At 49.9% G+C, this 18,323-nt stretch overlaps 1 protein-coding gene across 2 annotated transcripts; it reads left to right on the top strand.

Moving 5' to 3' along the window:
* On the top strand, positions 7,263-17,267 carry CCDC124 (coiled-coil domain containing 124). Of its 2 annotated transcripts, none has more exons than XM_005654904.3 (5): positions 7,263-7,374; positions 11,748-11,917; positions 15,840-16,029; positions 16,613-16,727; positions 16,818-17,267. In XM_005654904.3, the coding sequence occupies exons 2-5, from the start codon at positions 11,759-11,761 to the stop codon at positions 17,023-17,025; spliced, it is 672 nt and encodes a 223-aa protein (XP_005654961.1). In that variant the 5' UTR covers positions 7,263-7,374; positions 11,748-11,758; the 3' UTR covers positions 17,026-17,267. The 2 variants fall into 2 exon arrangements, with proteins under 2 accessions (XP_005654961.1, XP_005654962.1); XM_005654905.3 differs by lacking the exon at positions 7,263-7,374 and adding an exon at positions 9,737-10,488.

Raw genomic sequence — 18,323 nt, 5'->3', positions numbered from 1 at the left:
TAGCAGGATCTCATTGCCTACCCATTCCAAAGGCAATAGTTTGCATCTATTAACCCCAAATTCCCAGTCCCTCCCAGTCCCCCCCCCTCCCCCTTGGCAACCACAAGTCTGTTTTCCATGTCCATGATTTTCTTTACTGTGGAAAGGTTCATTCCTGCTGTACATTAGATTCCAGATATAAGTGATAAATGGCATTTGTTTCTCTTTCTGACTTAACTTCACTCAGGATGAGAGTCTCTAGTTCCATCCACGTTGCTGCAAACGGCATTATTTTGTTCTTTTTTATCCTGAGTAATATTCCATTGTGTACATATACCACATTTCTTAATCCATTCATCTCGTGCCAACTCCATTTTAAATGAGATTTACTTTTATTAATTTTCACAGGGACTTGCCTACCTATTGCGGATGTAGGTTTCTAAAGCACTCCAAGAAACCTCAATTTAAGGTCTCTCAATGGAATGGACATCCAGTGGTCAGGATAAGATGACTTGTGTTTTTTAATTGGGAAACAGAGATCCTATCATCAGCACTGTAGAGTTACTTTTGTGCTTGTTGCTCAGAGAATCTAACGAAACCCTTTTCATTGAAACTCAAGAGCAGATTTCTTGATGACTTTTTCACACCACCTCTTGAGTTTCAGAGGATACTGTGACCGCTTACCTGAGCAATGTGGAAAAGAAGCTTGCACGTAACAGTGATACTGTGTGGGCATCCTCTGAGTCTGCTGCAGTATTTAGCTACATTAGCCTGTGATAGGGTAGACTTCAGGATTAGGAGTGGAACCATCGATTGCATGACAGCCTACCATTTACTCACAATGAGATTACTTGTGGGTCCTAGAGGGGTTTGATATATATATATATATATATATATTTTTTTTTTTTTTTGTCTTTATGCCATTTTCTTGGACCGCTCTCACAGTATATGGAGGTTCCCAGGCTAGAGGTCCAATCGGAGCTGTAGCCACCAGCCTACACCAGAGCCACAGCAACGCTGGATCGTTAACCCACTGAGCAAGGCTGGGGATCGAACCCGCAACCTCATGGTTCCTAGTCGGGTTCGTTAACCACTGCGCCACGACGGGAACTCCTGATATATATATATATATATATATATATATGTGTGTGTGTGTGTGTATATATGTGTGTGTGTGTGTGTATATATGTGTGTGTATATATATATATGTGTATATATATATACGTGTGTATATATATGTATATATACACATATATACATATAATGTATATATACACATATATACATATAATGTATATATACACATATATACATATAATGTATATATACACATATATACATATAATGTATATATACACATATATACATATAATGTATATATACATATAATTATATGTATACATATATACATATAATACATAAATACATATATATGTATATATATATATGTATTTTTTTTTTTAGTGCCAGCAAGGCTATTGGCAAGTTTAGGCCTTGGAAGATGATGGAAGGTTTCTGAGAACTCTTCTATGTTCTGTTTTAGAATCCCTTTAGCTGTTGAAGTCACAATATTCTGGACCCATCAGGCTAAATGAAATTTATCACGTTGTGAGCCACATGGGAAGTCCAAATGAAATTTATCATGAAATGAATTCCACCTGTTTCTTTTTACTTGTGCAACATGCAGAAGTTCACAGGATAGGGATCAAACCCAACCACAGCAGCAACCCAAGCCACTGCAGTGACAACATTGGATCCTTAACCCACTGTGCCACAAGAGAACTCCCTCTTTTACTTTTTTTTTTTCCTGTGTCTTTTTAGGGCAGAATCCATGGCACACAGGAGTTCCCAGGCTAGGGTTTGAATCAGAGCTGCAGCTGCCAGCCTACACAACAGCCACAGCAACACCATATCCAAACCTTGTCTGCAACCTACACCACAGCTCATGGCAACACCAGATCCTTAACACACTGAGCGAGACCAGGGCTTAAACCTGCATCTTCATGGATCCTAGTCAGGTTTGTTACTGCTGAGCCACAATGGGAACTCCCTCTTTTACTTTTTTAATGTACTGCCTAGGAAGCTTTAAATTGCAACAGTGGCCCACCTTATATTTATTTCTAATAGATGACACAGTTCTGCAAGATCTTCCGAGTTGGGACAATTCTTTAACAGAGGATGGCAATTATGGACTCTACTTCTCTGGGAGGGGAGGAGGGGAGCTGAGTTTAGAATGTTACAGGGAAGGAGTGATGCCTGAAGGAGAAAGCAGGAATATGTTGAAGGAGCTGAGAAATGCTGAGTGTTTTCTGTCCGAACCACAATCTATAAGCATAGGGTCCAATAAGTTGAGCATGGACCCCAGAACCCACAAATTCTGAAGTTCCCACAAATTCTACTGCTGCTGCTCTAGTTCTAATACAAGGTGACAGGCCCTGGCTATTGAATCCAATAAGAGACTGAAATAAACAATGGTGCTGGATGACTCCCATGTTATAGAGTCCAGACCCCAACTGTCTCTCCAGCTCTTTCTTTGAGCAAAAAAAGAGAAAATAATGGCACAGCAGAAAAGAATCCCAGTAAGGGGAGTTCCCATCGTGGCCCAGTAGTTAACAAATCCAACTAGGAACCATGAGGTTGTGGGTTCGGTCCCTGGCCTTGCTCAGTGGGTTTAGGATCTGGCATTGCTGTGGCTGTGATGTAGGCTGGCAGCTGTAGCTTCAATTAGACCCCTAGCCTGGGAACCTCCATATGCCATGGGTGCGGCCCTAAAAAGACAAAAAAAAAAAGAGAGAGAGAGACAAGAATGTGTGGATCTGGAATCCAGGAAACAAATACTTTTGCAGCTGCTTTTTTTTTTTTTGTTCCCCTGCTAGGAAATAAAGGATCAGAAGGCACACACCCTTTACTGACATCCCTGCAGTACCTTTGAGCTTAGGTTTCTTCCTTTGCCGTTTTTCTTTTCTTTCTTCTTCTTTAAAATTGTATTAGAGTATAGCTGATTTACAATGTTGTGAGAGCAAAGTGATTCAGTTATATATATCCATTCTTTCTCAGATTCTTTCCCCATATAGGTTATTGCAGAATATTGAGTAGATTTCCCTGTGATATACAGTAGGTCCTTTTTATCTGTTTTACATACAGTAGTATGTATATGTTAACCCCAACCTCCTAATATCCCTTCCCACCATGTTTCCCCTTTGGTAACCATAAGTTTGAATTAGAAATCCATGAGTCTGTTTCTGTTTTGTAAATAAGTTCTTTTGTATCATTTTTATTAGATTCTACATAGTAGTGATTTCATATGATAGTTGTCTTTCCCTGACTTACTTCACTTAGTATGATAATCTCTAGGTTCATCCCCGTTGCTGCAAATGGCATTATTTTGCATTATTTTGTTCTTCTTTATGGAGGAGTAATATTCCATTGTATATATGTACCATGTCTTCTTTGTCCATTCCATGTCTTGGCTATTTTACATAGTGCTGCAATGAACAGAGGTGTTGCTGATGCTTTTTATAGCAGGTTTTGTGCTTCCATGTGGCCATGTTTCTTTTAACCTGAAAAGTATACAATCATTGAAAGATATTTATCTTAGCGTATTTTACTTCTATACAGCCAATGGAGGAATACAGCACTCTTTTGGATTTGTCCAAAAAATGGATTTTTAAAAAAATCCTAAATTTGGTAAATGAAAAAGCTCTCCTAACAGTTTGGAATTAAAATTTAGAGAATTCGGAGTTCCCGTCGTGGCGCTGTGGTTAACGGATCCGACTAGGAACCATGAGGTTGCGGGTTCCATCCCTGGCCTTGCTCAGTGGGTTAACGATCCGGCGTTGCCTTGACCTGTGGTGTAGGTCGCAGATGCGGCTTGGATCCCAAGTTGCTGTGGCTCTGGTGTAGGCTGGCGGCTACAACTCCGATTAGACCCCTAGCCTGGGAACCTCCATATGCCGCGGGAGCGGCCCAAGAAATGGCAAAAAGACAAAAAAAAAAAAAAAATTTAGAGAATTCTAGAAAACCTGATCATTCCTTTTGTCCTAGCTTCTATGGGTGAAGAAACAAATACCCATGTTAGCTAATGGCAATTTCAGGATGCCCAACAGGAGCTGAGGCACAAAAGACATCCTCGGAGTTCTTTTTTTTTTTTTTTTTTGTTTGTCTTTTTGCCTTTCCTAGGACCTCACCCGAGGCATATGGAGGTTCCCAGGCTAGGGGTCTAATTGGAGCTGTAGCTGTAGCTGCCGGCCTATGCCAGAGCCACAGCAACGGAGGATCCGAGCTGTGTCTGCGACCTACACCACAGCTCACGGCAACACCAGATCCTTAACCCCCTGAGCAAGGCCAAGGGTCGAACCCGAAACCTCATGGCTCCTAGTAGGATTCGTTAACCACTGAGTCAAGACAGTAACTCCCAGAGTTCTGTTATTCTGAATTTGAAGGCTAAATTTGGGAAATGACATCTGTCAGAGAAAAGATTTAAGTCTCAAAGACAAGAAATTTTCATAGTAACAAACAATAGTTATTAGGAACTTTTTTTCCTCAAAAGTAAGGAATCTTTCAAAAAACAATTTGGGGAGTTCCTGTAGTGACTCAGAGGTAATAACTTGACTAGTATCCATGAGGATGAGGGTTTGATCCCTGGCCCCACTCAGTGAGTTAAGGATCTATCTGGTGTTGCCATGAGCTGTGGGTAGGTTGCAGACGTGACCCGGATCCTGAGTTGCTGTGGCTGTGGTGTAGGCTAGCAGCTGCACCTGATTAGACCCCTAGCCTAGTAATTTCCACATGCAGCAGGCGCAGCCCTAAAAAGAAAACCAAAAAAACCCCCCAAAAAAACCAACTTGGGAACATTTCAAAAAGCGTGAGTCAACAGTATCTGGGGGACAAAAGGCAACATCTACTCATCTCAACACGACGAAACAGGCAATTTACAGGTAAAAAAAAAGGCCCCAAGTTCAAATTCTCTTCATTGTGTACATTATTCACATAGCAATTAGCAAGGTAGGATTTTAGAGTATAACTCCATATATTTGTATATTCATATACCCCTGTATGCCTACATACACAAACATAAAGAGAAATAAAATGAATCATTGTGTCATATAAAACTATGTGCATCACACAAAATCTGCCTGCACGCTTTATGTTCACTTTCAAAGCACGGTACATCTTCTGGCCAATGTTAGGATCATAATTTTTTTGGTATGACTTCCTGACTTTGAGCCTCAGGAGACCAGGGACTGTGTCTGTTCATTTACTTTTGTGGTCTCAGCACAGGCACAGAGTAGAACCTCAACGCTTACTTGAGAATGCAAGCGTTTAAGAGCTATAAAATGTCAGAACAATAGAAGTCAGGAGTCCTCAGGAATGGGAACTATGCCCTGTAGCCTGGGAGGTGGCAGAAGTCACCCTGCAGAAGACTTAGCTTGTTCTGGAACGATTCACTTGACCTGTACTCCTCAGTTATGTCAATAGACATAACAGGTTCCCAGTCCTCAGGAAGGTGTGACAAGCCTGGCTCTTTCTTTAAATTGGAAAAAAAAAAAAAAGAAAAAAGAAAAAAAAAATTTTTTTTTCTTTTTAAAGACTGGCTCTTTACCAGTAGAAGCTTAATTAGGTGTTGCCTTTGGCTCCTCCATTCCCCACCCTATACTGAACAACAATAAAATGTTCATGTTGAGTGCCTTCTTCTCAAATATCGTTCCAGGTGAATGGCTGATGCTATGAAGGAAATAAAAAGAGGGCCGGGGTGGGGCACCAACTCCTGGGGAGGCCAGGTAAGGTCCTTCTTAGGAAGGGATATCTGGTCAAAGTCCTGAAGAAAATGAAGGGGTCATTCATGGAAAAAGCTAGGGGCAGGGGGAATAGCACTGACCAATTCCCTGAGGCGGGACTTCATCTGGCATTTTGAGAAAGGAGGCTGATGTGGTTGGAGCTGAGAAAGAATGGGGATGAGGAGGAATGGGAGGTGAGGTCAGTCTTGCAGGCCAGTAGGGATCCACTTGGGGCTTGAGAGCAGGGGAGATACACGGATCCAATTTAGGTCCCTGAGGTGTCACTGGGGTTGCCTTCGGGAGAACAAACTCTGTGGTCAACTTGTCCTGCCTAAACTGCCCCCAAATCCATGCCCTGCTTCTCTTCCTACAGCCAGGCCCAGTACAGTCATCCTCAGACCCCTAATATAACCATTTTTACAGAGAAGGACCCTGAGGCTTAGTGAATGCACAAATACAGGTGCCCTGGACAAAGAGGCCCCCCAAACCTATTGCTGAATAAAATAAAAGAGCAAGATATGTGGAATTCCCTCGGTGACTCAGCGGGTTAAGGATCCAGCACTGTCACTGCTGTGGCTCAGGTCACTGCTGTGTGGCCAGTCTGATCCCTGGCCTGGAATCTCCGTATGCCCTGGACGCTGCCATAAACAAACAAAACAAAACAAAGCGGGGTGGGGGGGGTGATAGCAATCCAGGAGAATGGTCCCGGAGGAATTTGAGTCTTTCCATTACTTTGGTCAAATTCAATTTCTTTTTTTTTTTTTTTTTTTGTCTTTTTTGCTATTTCTTGGGCCGCTCCCTCGGCATATGGAGGTTCCCAGGCTAGGGATCCAATCGGAGCTGTAGCCACCGGCCTACGCCAGAGCCACAGCAACGCGGGATCCGAGCCGAGTCTGCAACCTACACCACAGCTCACGGCAACGCCGGATCGTTAACCCACTGAGCAAGCGCAGGGACCGAACCCGCAACCTCATGGTTCCTAGTCGGATTCGTTAACCACTGCGCCACGACGGGAACTCCCAAATTCAATTTCTGTTCTCTGAACCTGGAAAGCGCAGAGTGTTTTAATTTCTGTCCCTTTAATCTGCTCCCTCCCACTTTAAGCTTCGCACAAGGGAGGCAAAAAAATGTGGGCTAGATGAGAGTCTTCAAAGCACAAAGCGACTGCGACAGCGAAGAGCCTGCCTGAGAGGCTTCCTCTGGATAAGGGGATCAACCAACCACGCGTAGACCGCGGGTTCCGGCGCGCCCTGGCGGCCAAGCAACTCCTGGCTGAGGCCACTAAACTCACGTGTGAAGCCGAGGGAACCATTTTTCATCTGGACAACGGCCATCTTGGTAAAGGCAATGCTTTAGATTGTAGCTTTTAATCTTCTCTCCTGACTTGTTAATATCTGAAGTAAGCGCAGGGGAGGAGCGTTTATACAATATTCGCTCCCTGAAGAGACAAAGAAACGGCTAACTTCCTGGACTTGGACTGGAGACCAGGGCAGTATTTTCTCTACCAAGATGGCGACGGAGCTCTGACATAATCAGCGCGCGCCGCCCGGGGCTCTGAGCGCAGGCCCCCCTCGGTGACGTCACAGAGGCGCGACCGGGCCGGCGCCGGGGGAAGGAGGTAGGAACAGTGGCGGCGCGGGCGGAGCCGAGGGGCGGGGTGCGGGTGGGCCCCGCGAGGCTGCTGGGTCTGGGACCACCCATCTGGAAGGGCTGGAGATGGGGTGCTCAGAGACGGGGGCACCTCTGGTCCCCAGGCTCCAGGGCTCCCGCGGAGGCTATCCCCATTTCCCTGAGCGGGCGATTGAGACCCAGAGAGACAGTGTTCTGTTCTAGGCCACCTAGCTCCAGCCCTTCCCTCAGCAGCTTACAAACTTGGGGTAACAGTGCTGAGTACAGACGTCCCTGGCTTCTTGTAATGGGGTCAGGACTGGGAAGAGGATGACGGTCTGGGGGAGCCCAGAAGAGGTATCTGGAGGACTTCTTGGAGGAGGCAGCGTTGAGTTTCATCTTTTATTCTCTCTCTTACTTTCACAACCGCTCAACCACGTGGTTCTTGACTCCCTCCTAACTAACCCCTGCTTAGCCAGACCCCCTGCTTGAGCTCCCTGCTTCTGTCTCACTCATCCAGTTCACCTCCTCACCAAGCCCAGAGGGCTCTGACGCCCTCCGCACCTTCCCCAAACCCTGGAATACAAATCCCCCTTTCCCAGCCTGGCTCCCCCACACTTCTGGGGGCTTGGGGCTCCCCACTCCCTCAGGCCTTTTCTTAGCTGTCTCCTCCAGGAAGCCCTCTGACACGCCCTTCCCACCTCTCCACAGACAGGTCGGAAGCCCCCTCCCAGCTTCCCTAGCACCTGCTTGTCCCCACCACAGCTCTGATCTTGAGTTACCATTCTTATTGTCTGTCTCTCAGCCAGCCTGGGAATTCCATTAAATCAGGAAGCCCATCAGCAATGCCTTTCCCCAGCATCCCACACGTAATGCTAGGTGCTCGGTGCGTGTTTACTGAATGACAAAGTGTGTGAGAGAGCATTTATCGAACAAAGAAGAAAAACTGTATTAGTTAGCACCAGCTGCCATAACAAAATACTACAGACTGGGTGGCTTAAACAACAGAAACGTATTTGCTCACAATTGTGCAGGCTGGGAAGGCTAAATTCAAGGTTTGTTCCCAGTGCAGGCTCTCTTCCTGACTTGCAAACGGCCATCTTCTCACTGTGTCCTCACATGGTGGAGAGAGTGAGCTCTGGTGTCTTTTTTCTCTTCCTTTTTTTTTTTAGGGCCGAACCTGTGGCATATGGAGGTTCCCAGCCTAGGGGTCAGGTTGGAGCTACAGCCTACATCACAGCCACAGCAACACCAGATCTGAGTCACGTCTGCAACCTTCACCACAGCTCACAGCAAACACTGGATCCTTAACCCACTGAGCGAGGCTAGCGATTGAACCTGCAATCACATGACTCCTAGTCAGACTGGTTTCTGCTGCACCACAACAGGAACTCCCTTTTTTCTCTTCTTATGGGTGCACCAGCTCTACTAGATTAGGGCCCCATTCTTACAACCTTATTTAACCTTTATCACCTCATGGTCACTGTCTCTAAATATAGTCACATTTGAGGGTTAGGGCTTCAACATAAAAATTTTGAAGGAACATAAATATTCAGTGCTGGCCTGAGAGGGATCAAAAAAGCGCTGTCAGGCCTTGAGATGGTATTGGGGGTCTTAAGCAACAGGAGGAGGGGATGCTGGGGCAGAGTCCCTGTGAGTGGGCAGTGTTTTCACAGGAGGCCACAGGTCAGGGTGTATCAGGTGAAGGCATAGCAAGAGCAAAGTTTCAGAGGCTGAAGAGGGAAGTGCATGGGAAGTGAGAAGCTGAGTTTGGACACAGCACAGTATGAAATAAATACTGAGGGAACCCCGGAAATAGATGGTTGCTCATTCATTTGCTTAAAACATTTTTTGAGGAGTTCCCATTGTGGCCCAGCAGGTTAAGAACCCGACAGTGTCCATGAAGATGTGGGTTTGATATCTGGCCTCACTCAATGGGTTAAGGATCTGGGGTTGGCTGTGGCTGTGGCGTAGGCTGGCAGCTGCAGCTCCAATTCAACCCCGAGCCTAGGAACTTCCGTATTCGTAGGTGCAGCCGTAAAAAGAAAAAAAAAAATTTTTTTTTTGAGCCCCCTACTATACAGGGCACTCCCAACCCTGTCCTCAAAGGAGCTCCCAGCCTGGTGGGGAAAATGAACATTTGTCGAGTAATCGTGTAAATTATAAGAGATCAACCCAAACAAGTACCTCAAAGAGAAGTTTGTGGTCTACTGATCTCCCCTACTTTGCTCTGCTCTGCCCCATGGGACTCCACCTGGAGGGACTGCCTCTTTGTGTCGAATGAGGTGGCCTCAGTGGCCTCAGAGATCAGATCTGCATTGATGTTCCCAGAGGGGCCAGCTGGACATAGAGGTGGGGCAGTAGTTAGGAGGATGAAGTTGAGAGTGAGGGGGTGGGCCTGGGTTGAAATCTTCCTCAGCCCATAAGAACCCCCATCCTGTCAGCCTCTCCTCCTCCCTCCTCTCTCCTCCTTCCCCTCTTTCTCTGTCACCTACACAAGTCTCAGTGGCCTCCATGCTTCCAGTAGCCCATGGCTTTATCCCGCCACAGGGTCTTTGTATAACCTGTGCCCTCTTCCCAGAAGACTAGCCCTTCACCCCCAAAGGGCTGCCTCCAACCCATCCTTCAGGTCTCCGCGTGGCTGCCACCTGCCAGGGATGCGAGGATTCACTAAGAGGTTCTGTGTGAAGCACTTAAGCCCGAGCGCACAACTGCTGCAGATGGGAGCTGATGTTAGAGTTTCCAACGGGGCTCCAAGTTGGGAGTCCCCTCCTGCACAAGTCACACAGCTAGGAGGTTGGTGGGGGAGGGTTGCCTGGTGGTCCTGGGTCAGGATGGCCCCCACATTCTCTCCCCTTCATTCTTGGATGCCCGGACTACTTCTCTAAGGTTCAGCAAGGGACTGAGCTGGAGAGTCTCAGTGGGGAGAGAACAACACAGGAGTGAGGAACATCAGCCCCTTTCTAGATGAGGAAAACTGAGGGCTTCTGCCCTGACCACACAGTGGTGTGTCTTCAGTCAGCTCTCTGGAAGAGGCACTCTTCATTTCTCAGCTTCCCTTCCTCACCTGAAAGGCAGGCTTTGGAGGTCAGACTCCAGGATCAGCCCTGTGCAACTTGACCAGGTACCTTGGCTTCTCCACCTTAGGATGGGAATGAGGACAGTCCTCATGTTTAAGGCTCTGGGAGTATTCAGCGAAGTTGGTCCGTATAAGATGCATAGTAGGGCACCAGGTGTGAGGAGGGTGGCACCTCCCATTTGAGTGTATCATCATTTCCCCAGCACCCAGTGTGGAACTCGCACAGACCAGGTGCCCACTGGACAGCAGTTTTATGATTGTTATAACTATAACCCAGCCTGGGCTGGGTCACTGGAACCAGTTCACAGCAGCTGCTTATCCAGGGAGAGAAGGCTTTGGCCTCAGGGCTTTAGATGGCAGAGTGGAAGAGTCCACACACAGACTGACCCACAGGGATCTACAGCAGCATGACTGGTAAGAGCTGAAAAGCAGAAACAATACAAATGTCCATCATGGATAGACCATTAAACAAAATGTGGTCCATCAACAGGAATGAAGCACTGACACATGCTAAAACATGGATGAACCTTGAAAACATCATGTTGCGTTAAAGAAGTCCAGAAGAGGCAAATCCATAGAGACAAAGATTTGTGGTTGCCAGGGTGGGGGATGGGGAGTGACAGCTAATGGGCATGGGTCTCCTTTGGGGGTGATGGAAATGTTTTAGAACTAGATAAAGGTGATGGTTGCACAATGCTGTGAATGTGCTAAATGCCACTGAATTGTGGCACCCACAGCATATGGAAGTTCCAGGGCCAGCGATTGAATCCAAGCTGCAGTTGCGACAACGCTGGATCCTTGACCCACTGTTCCACAGTGGGAACTCCTGAATTGTGCACTTTAAAATGGTTTATTTTGTATTATGTGAAGTTTACCTCAGATTTTTTTTTAAAAAGAAATTATTAAGTCCAAAGCCCTTGTTTTAGGAGTTCCTGTCGTGGCACAGCGGAAATGAATCTGAATAGGAACCATGAGGTTGCGGGTTCGGTCCCTGACCTTGTTCAGTAGGTTAAGGATCTGGCATTGCTGTGAGCTGTGGTGTGGGTTGCAAATGCGGCTTGGATCCTGAGTTGCTGTGGCTCTAGCTTAGGCCGGCACCTGTAGCTCCGATTGGACCCCTAGCCCGGGAACCTCCATATGCCGCGGGTGTGACCCTAAAAAGGAAAAAGAAAAACAAAACCAAAGCCCTTGTTTTACATAGAAAGCCTTTGAGGCCCCAAGGGGGCTATAACTACACAGGTATGAGCCTTGGGGTGCCAAGGGTGGATGCCCCTGACTCACTGGTCCCTGCCCTCCTCTCACAGCCTGCTGAGGGATGCCCAAGAAGTTCCAGGGTGAGAACACCAAGTCGGCAGCGGCCCGGGCACGGAGGGCTGAGGCCAAGGCAGCAGCTGATGCCAAGAAGCAGAAAGAGCTGGAGGATGCCTATTGGAAGGATGAGGACAAACACGTCATGAGGAAGGAACAGCGCAAGGTGGGTGGGCCCTGGGTTCCCGTGCCCATGGGCAAGGCAGGCGGGCAACACAGTAAAAGGTGGCAGAAGGCCCCTGGGTCTTTGCCCTGAAGGGTGAGGAGGTATTGGAACAAGGAGCAAAGGCATGGAGGGAAGAGGAAGCAAGAGACAAAGAAAGGCTCATGCAAAGGCCCTGGAGTGGCCAGGACTTGGCATTTTTAGGGGACAGCAAGCCCTCCATGTAATGCCAGGGCTAGGCCAGACTGGCAGTTCTCTCACCTTGGAGTGACTCTGCACCCAAGGGACACTTGGCAATGTCTGGAGACATTTTCGTTTGTCACAAGTGCCAGGCAGAGGGTGGTACTGGCATCTGGTGGGCAGAGGCCAGGGATGCTGCTCAATACCCTGCATTGTACCGGGCGACCCCACAACAAGGAATGGGCCAGCCCAGATATCAGCTGTTCCAAGGCTGAGACATGCTGATAGGTCCTGTTTCTGACCCGCTGACCCTGGGCCTGCAGGGACTTCCGGATGTTTATAAAAACACAGAAGAGGGCAAGGATAGTTGGTTGTCTCCTGCTGGGCTCCAGTGCCAGGGATACAGTGGCTGCTTAATCTGTGTCTGGGGAGTGGTTCAGGGCTGATGCTGACCTGTTTGGTCCAGTAGGTGGCGCCAGAAACCATTCTTAGCTGCTTCTCCTAGTCCTCGGGCTGGTCAGAGGCTCCAGCGTGCATGATAAATGTTCCAAATGGCAGTGGTGATACACCATCCCTGCATGGTCAGTTCAGGGGGTGCCTGGCACTTTTGTGAGTTTTTCCCATTGTCTTTCTGTGCAGGGCTGGATCCTGCCTTGTTTATTTGGAATTGAATATCACTGGTGTGTCCCCCCCACAATCCCAACTGGAACAATGCACTGGTTCTATGGAAGTTTTTATTGGAGCGGGGGAGGTGCACCTGCAGCATATGGAGGTTCCCAGGCTAGGGGTCAAATTGGAGCTGCAGCTGCCGGCCTACACCACAGCCACAGCAATGCTGGATCTGAGCCTCGTCTGTGACCTATACCACAGCTCACAGCAACACAGGATTCTTAACCCACTGAGCAAGGTCAGGGATCAAACCTATGTCCTCATGGATACTAGTCAGATTTGTTTCCCCTGAGCCATGATGGGAACTCCTATGGAAGTCTTTAAGTTTTCTTATTGACACTATAGGAAAGTTGCAAACCCAAAAGGAAAACTGACATCTGCCACGGATCCATTATCCAGACAGAAAAGCCAGACATCTTTTGACAATCCCAGAGGCAGCAGCCCAGCCCAGGCTTGCATCTTGGGGACTTGCGTCATCCTCCAGATGAGGAAACCGAGGCACAGACAAGGCAGGAAGCCCAGGTCACAGGGCTGTGAGGAGGGGCTGGAGCTGGGCTGGCACTAGCTGAAGTCAGGGGTCTGCATTCTGGTTTATGATGAGGTTTGCACCTTGCAAACACACCCGGGGGTGTGGCCCAGGGAGTATTCACCTCTCTGCTCACCTTTGGAGCACACACCTGGAAGAATGCTCAGGGCAGAGGTTGGATAGCCAGTCGGGACCAGATGAGCTCTCAAAGCTGCTTTACCCTGTCCTTGTAGCACAAAGCCGCCATACACAAATGGGCTAAAAGTTGACCAGAGCAGGTGGAGGGCCAGAGTTTGCCAACCCCTGCTCTCTAGAACATTCCCAGGCCCCATGTCCTTCCCAGGAAGTCCCCCCTCCAAAGTGTTTTACACAGGGCTGCCGATGATTCTTCTTCACCCTTGGGAGGTTTTCTGGGTTTTGTTTATCCCTCTTCCTGCTGATGGGCAAGTGGCGCCCACAGTCTGCATAGCACACCTGGTCCCTCTTTCTTTTCTTACATGACTGCTTTAAAAAGATACTGTTTCTATGAAAAAAGCAAATCCAGAGGTTTCCTGGTGGCCTAGCAGTTAAGGATTCGGCGTTGTCACTGCCATTGTACAGGTTCGATCCCTGGCCTGGGAATTTCTGCATGCCGCAAGTGCAGCCAAAAACAAACAAAAAAAAAAACATGCAAATCCAGGTTTGTTCCAAAACTCCAGAAACAGTGCACACACACCCCTTCCAAGTGACACCAAAGGCCTTTCTTACCCTGAAGGCCATGTCCTTGGTTAAATGAGATTTCACTGTCAAATTTCTCGCAGCCGCCAGACATCGGCCTTGGACTGGGCCATAATTCACCCCCCTCAACCCCTCCAGCCCAGAGGTTGGCATTTTGTTCCATACTAAGCATCAGTGATGAGCATCTGACTCTCTGGTTTCCATCTCAGTTATTTATGAGGCTCATTTTTCATGGCTCCGGAATATTCCACCAGTGGCCTCATCCTTCACCCATCACTAAATGCTGCCAATTGCTAATTGCCCTTTTTAAGAAACTGCCAGTGACTTTTTCAGAAAATTCTGTTGAATGTCAAAGTATAACTGTTCACTCTCCCTCCTCAGTTCTGTGTCCCTAGAGACTAACGGCCGCATGCTGGGTGTCCTTCCTGAGTTATGGGAGCCTTTTGGAATTCATTCTGCACACTTTTACTAAGCACCTACTGTGTGCCGGGGCCTACCTCCTTCCTCTGAGCTGCACCAGCTAATTGGAAGTCTAGGAAACAGGGATATGTGGGACACAGAAAAGAGCTATGTGGTAGAGCAGGTGGATAGGGAGCCAGGAGCTCAGGATGAGCCAGGGTTGATCAGGGAAGGAGGCTGGCAGTGGCACTCCAGGAGGGGAGAACAGCTAGTGCAAAGGCCCTGAGGCAGGGCTGTGTTGTGAGCGGAGTGTACATGGGCTGTACATGCATCATGCAGGGGTCAGGGAGCCTCAGGAGGACGTTACCTCTGACCGATGTGGGCACAGACTCAGAGCACTTGTAGACCTATCCTAGGTGCATGACCACAGAAATGAGAGCCTAGCAGCTCTGCTCAAACAACCTTGACCTTTAACCTCCCCCCTCCTTTCCAATCATGCAGACAGGTTGGAAGTCAGAGGGCCAGTAGGTGTCCTCAGGAACCTCTCTTCTGGGGCACTTTTTTCTGCTTCAGGAGTGTCACAGGGGGCACTGCAAGCATAGGGACCATTCCCGAGGCATGGCAGGCAGATGGCAGAGTTGCAGGCAGTGGGTGGGCAGGCAGGGGTGCTGGGTGGGAGGCAGTGGAATACTCCCAGCCTACTGCCACACTGCACCACAAATAAACCAGAACCTCACTCTGCTCCTGGAGCAGTGGAGGGGCAGTGGCCAAGGACAAGTCCTACGGACCAGATGTCCCCCCGTTCAGGGCCTCAGTGGGGAGCCAAGATGGCATCAGTCCCAGCCTCCATGACGCTCGGCTGGGAACAGTTTGATGGTGCCTCTCTGAGGTCTCCTGGCCCAAAAAGTCAGAACCCCTGCCCCAGCTGGCAAATGGGTCCAGACACTCCAGCGGCTCCTATCACCTTTGGAATCCAGTACAAACCCCTCCCCAGGCCCTTGAGGCACCCCGTGGTCCCACCTACACCTTTCCCACCTCTTCCCCCTCCACACTTCCCTTCCCCACTCCAGCCACACTAGCCACACCCCCACACTAGCCTCTGTGCTGCTTCTCTGTCATGCTAGGTGGTTCCTGCCCTAGGACCTTTGCACCAGCCATTTCCACCACTAAGGACTTCTTTCCCCCAGCTCTCTCCCTGGCTGGCTCCTCCTCTAGCCCAGGTATCACTTTTTCTCTGAGAGCCACCCACTGCCTTGGCCAAGGTTCCCTGTGTTGCCACAGTCATATAGGATGGGAGTCCTGGCCCATTATGCTCCCACCCATGTCCCACACCCAGCATAGGGTCTGGCACGCAGCAGGGCCTCAGTCCACATTGGTTGAGAACCCAGACCCCCTGCTAAAGGTAGGGTCCACTCCCGACTCCCCTTCCTTCAGGAGGAGAAGGAGAAGCGGCGCCTGGAACAGCTGGAGCGCAAGAAGGAGACGCAGCGCCTGCTAGAAGAGGAGGATTCAAAGCTCAAGGGGGGCAAGGCCCCCCGGGTAGCTGCGCCCAGCAAGGTCACCCGCGCCCAGATTGAGGAGACGCTCCGCCGAGACCATCAGCACAAGGAAGCCTCAGATGCAGGTGGGGCCTCGGCCTACTCTGGAGCTGCCCTTTTACCCCATAAAGGATAGGTAGTGGGACAGCCCCCTGGGCTGAGTCCAGAGCCCCCTGCTCACCCCCCAGAGAAGCTACCTGGGCTCTGCAAGGTGAAGGGTGGGTGGGTGGTGCCCCAGGAGGCCTGGCTCTGAGCACCGTCGGCACTGGCACATACGTGTGTACTTACTCTGCACCTGACTTTGGCTTGTGCCCCTCCCCATCCCCGGGGGGGTCTCACGCTGATGGGGTGTCCTGAGGTGAGGAGATAGCAGCCACATGTGAGGTGTCTCCTGTGTGCTGGGCTGGAGGGAGGGAAGTTAGGAGGGAAGTTGGAGGGCTGGGTACCGGTGCTGGGCAGGCAGGACTGGCTTGTCCTGAAGGTAGGTCTTGGGAGGGCTTCCCAGCTCAGGTCGCCTTTCTTTCCTCCCCGCTGTCATTCTTTGCCTGCCTGCCTCCCTCTCTCCCCTGCTTCTTCCCCCTGAGGTGTCTCTCTCATCTCCCTGGAACTCTGCATCTCTGTTCTCTGTTTCTGTGTGTGTCTCTGTCACCTGGCCGCCTCCGCTGCCAGCCGAGAAAGCCAAGAGCCACTTGGAGGTACCCCTGGAGGAGAACGTGAACCGCCGCGTGCTGGAGGAGGGCAGCGTAGAGGCGCGCACCATCGAGGATGCCATTGCGGTGCTCAGGTACATGACAGGGGAGGGGCCACGGTCTTTGGGGTGGGGCAGGGGGTGGGGCTTGAGCCACGCCCCAGCCCTCTGCGTTCTCCTCCACAGCTTGGCGGAGGAGGCTGCAGACCGACATCCTGAGCGCCGCATGCGGGCGGCCTTCACCGCCTTCGAGGAGGCGCAGCTGCCGCGGCTCAAGCAAGAAAACCCCAACATGCGGCTGTCGCAGCTGAAGCAGCTGCTCAAGAAGGAGTGGCTGCGTTCACCAGACAACCCCATGAACCAGCGGGTCATGCCCTTCAATGCCCCCAAGTGAGCCTGGAACTGGGGGAGCCGCCCTGTGGGCGGTCAGGGTCGTGACCCCACATGCCCTCCCGCTGGATCAGCTCTGAGGGTTACAGAGATGTCCAGGGGCTTCGGCGAGTGTCCTGGGGGCTAGGTGGCATCGCTGGCCACACCTCCCGTCGGAGGGTCCCTGCTCCAGTGACACCCCCTCCCTTCCCACTCACGCTGGAGCCCTGGAGCTGAGTGTCCAATAAAGGTGGTCGTTGAGGCAGAGTGTGTACTTGAAGTCTACTGGGAGGGTGGGTGGTGGGGAGAGGAGGCCTGGAATGAGGGGGCAATGCACAGACTACAGCCAGAGAAGACAGAGGCCCCAACAGTGCTCCTGTCCTAGCAAGCTAGCTAGGAGCTATGCTGGGCGCCTGGCTGGGCCACTTGTCCAGTGAGAGACTTGTACCATCAGCCCCTGCCTTGCTGGCCTACTGTAAGGGGTAGCACAGAGAGGTCGAGGCACTGGCTCCAGGTCCCACAGTACTTCAGAGGCAGAACCAAAGGAGAACTGGAAGAAAGTTGCTGACATCCTGAGATTCTGATTCAGAGTCAGCAGCCAGGTCACATACTATGCTTGGGGCCAGGAAATGGTTGCGGTTCTGTTATTCCAACATGGGAGGCACCTGGGTTGAGTAGGCTTCCTGGTGGAGGATTTCTTTAGAGCAGGCCTCAGTGGGAGATAAGTCAGATTCTACCACAGAGGTAGGGCACTGGGCAGACAAAGGCCTGGAAGCTGGAGTGGGCAGGTGGATCTGGGTAGGAATGAGTGTCCCATGAGAGGCCACATGTTTGGGAAGGGTTGGATGAAGTCAAACTTGGTTCTGGCTTCCTAGAGCTTAGTTGGCCTCTGGGAGTCAGTAGAGAGAGGGAGGGCAGCTGGAAGATGGGCCCATGGGTCTGGGGTGAGGTCCAAACATTTACCAGCTTACTGCTATGGCTCCCACCCAAGTGACACTCTCTCTACACTCACAAGGCTGCTCTTGTTTCCCTAACTCTCCACTACCCCCTGCCCCAGCTCCAGTCCCACCTGACTCTTTGTTCTCAACTTCTCCCACACAGCAGACTTGTTCCCCCTCAGGGTTTATACCCTGTTGGTTCTTCCTGCCAAGAACAAGAACGCTATTATCCCATGTCAAGTCTCAGATGCAGATCCTCACATATGTCCCCATCTGTGTGGGGTCAGGCTGAGCCTGAGGGAGCTAGGCTCTGCCCAGAAGTAGGAAGGTAAAAGGGCCTATGAATGGAGGGCCTTGAAGGATGCATAGGAGTTCTACATAGAAA

Source organism: Sus scrofa, chromosome 2 (assembly GCF_000003025.6).
Source record: "Sus scrofa isolate TJ Tabasco breed Duroc chromosome 2, Sscrofa11.1, whole genome shotgun sequence".
In the NCBI taxonomy this organism is placed as follows: Eukaryota; Metazoa; Chordata; class Mammalia; order Artiodactyla; family Suidae; genus Sus; species Sus scrofa.
Note: the sequence above shows the minus strand (reverse complement) of the source record. Positions and strands in the feature narration are given on the sequence as shown.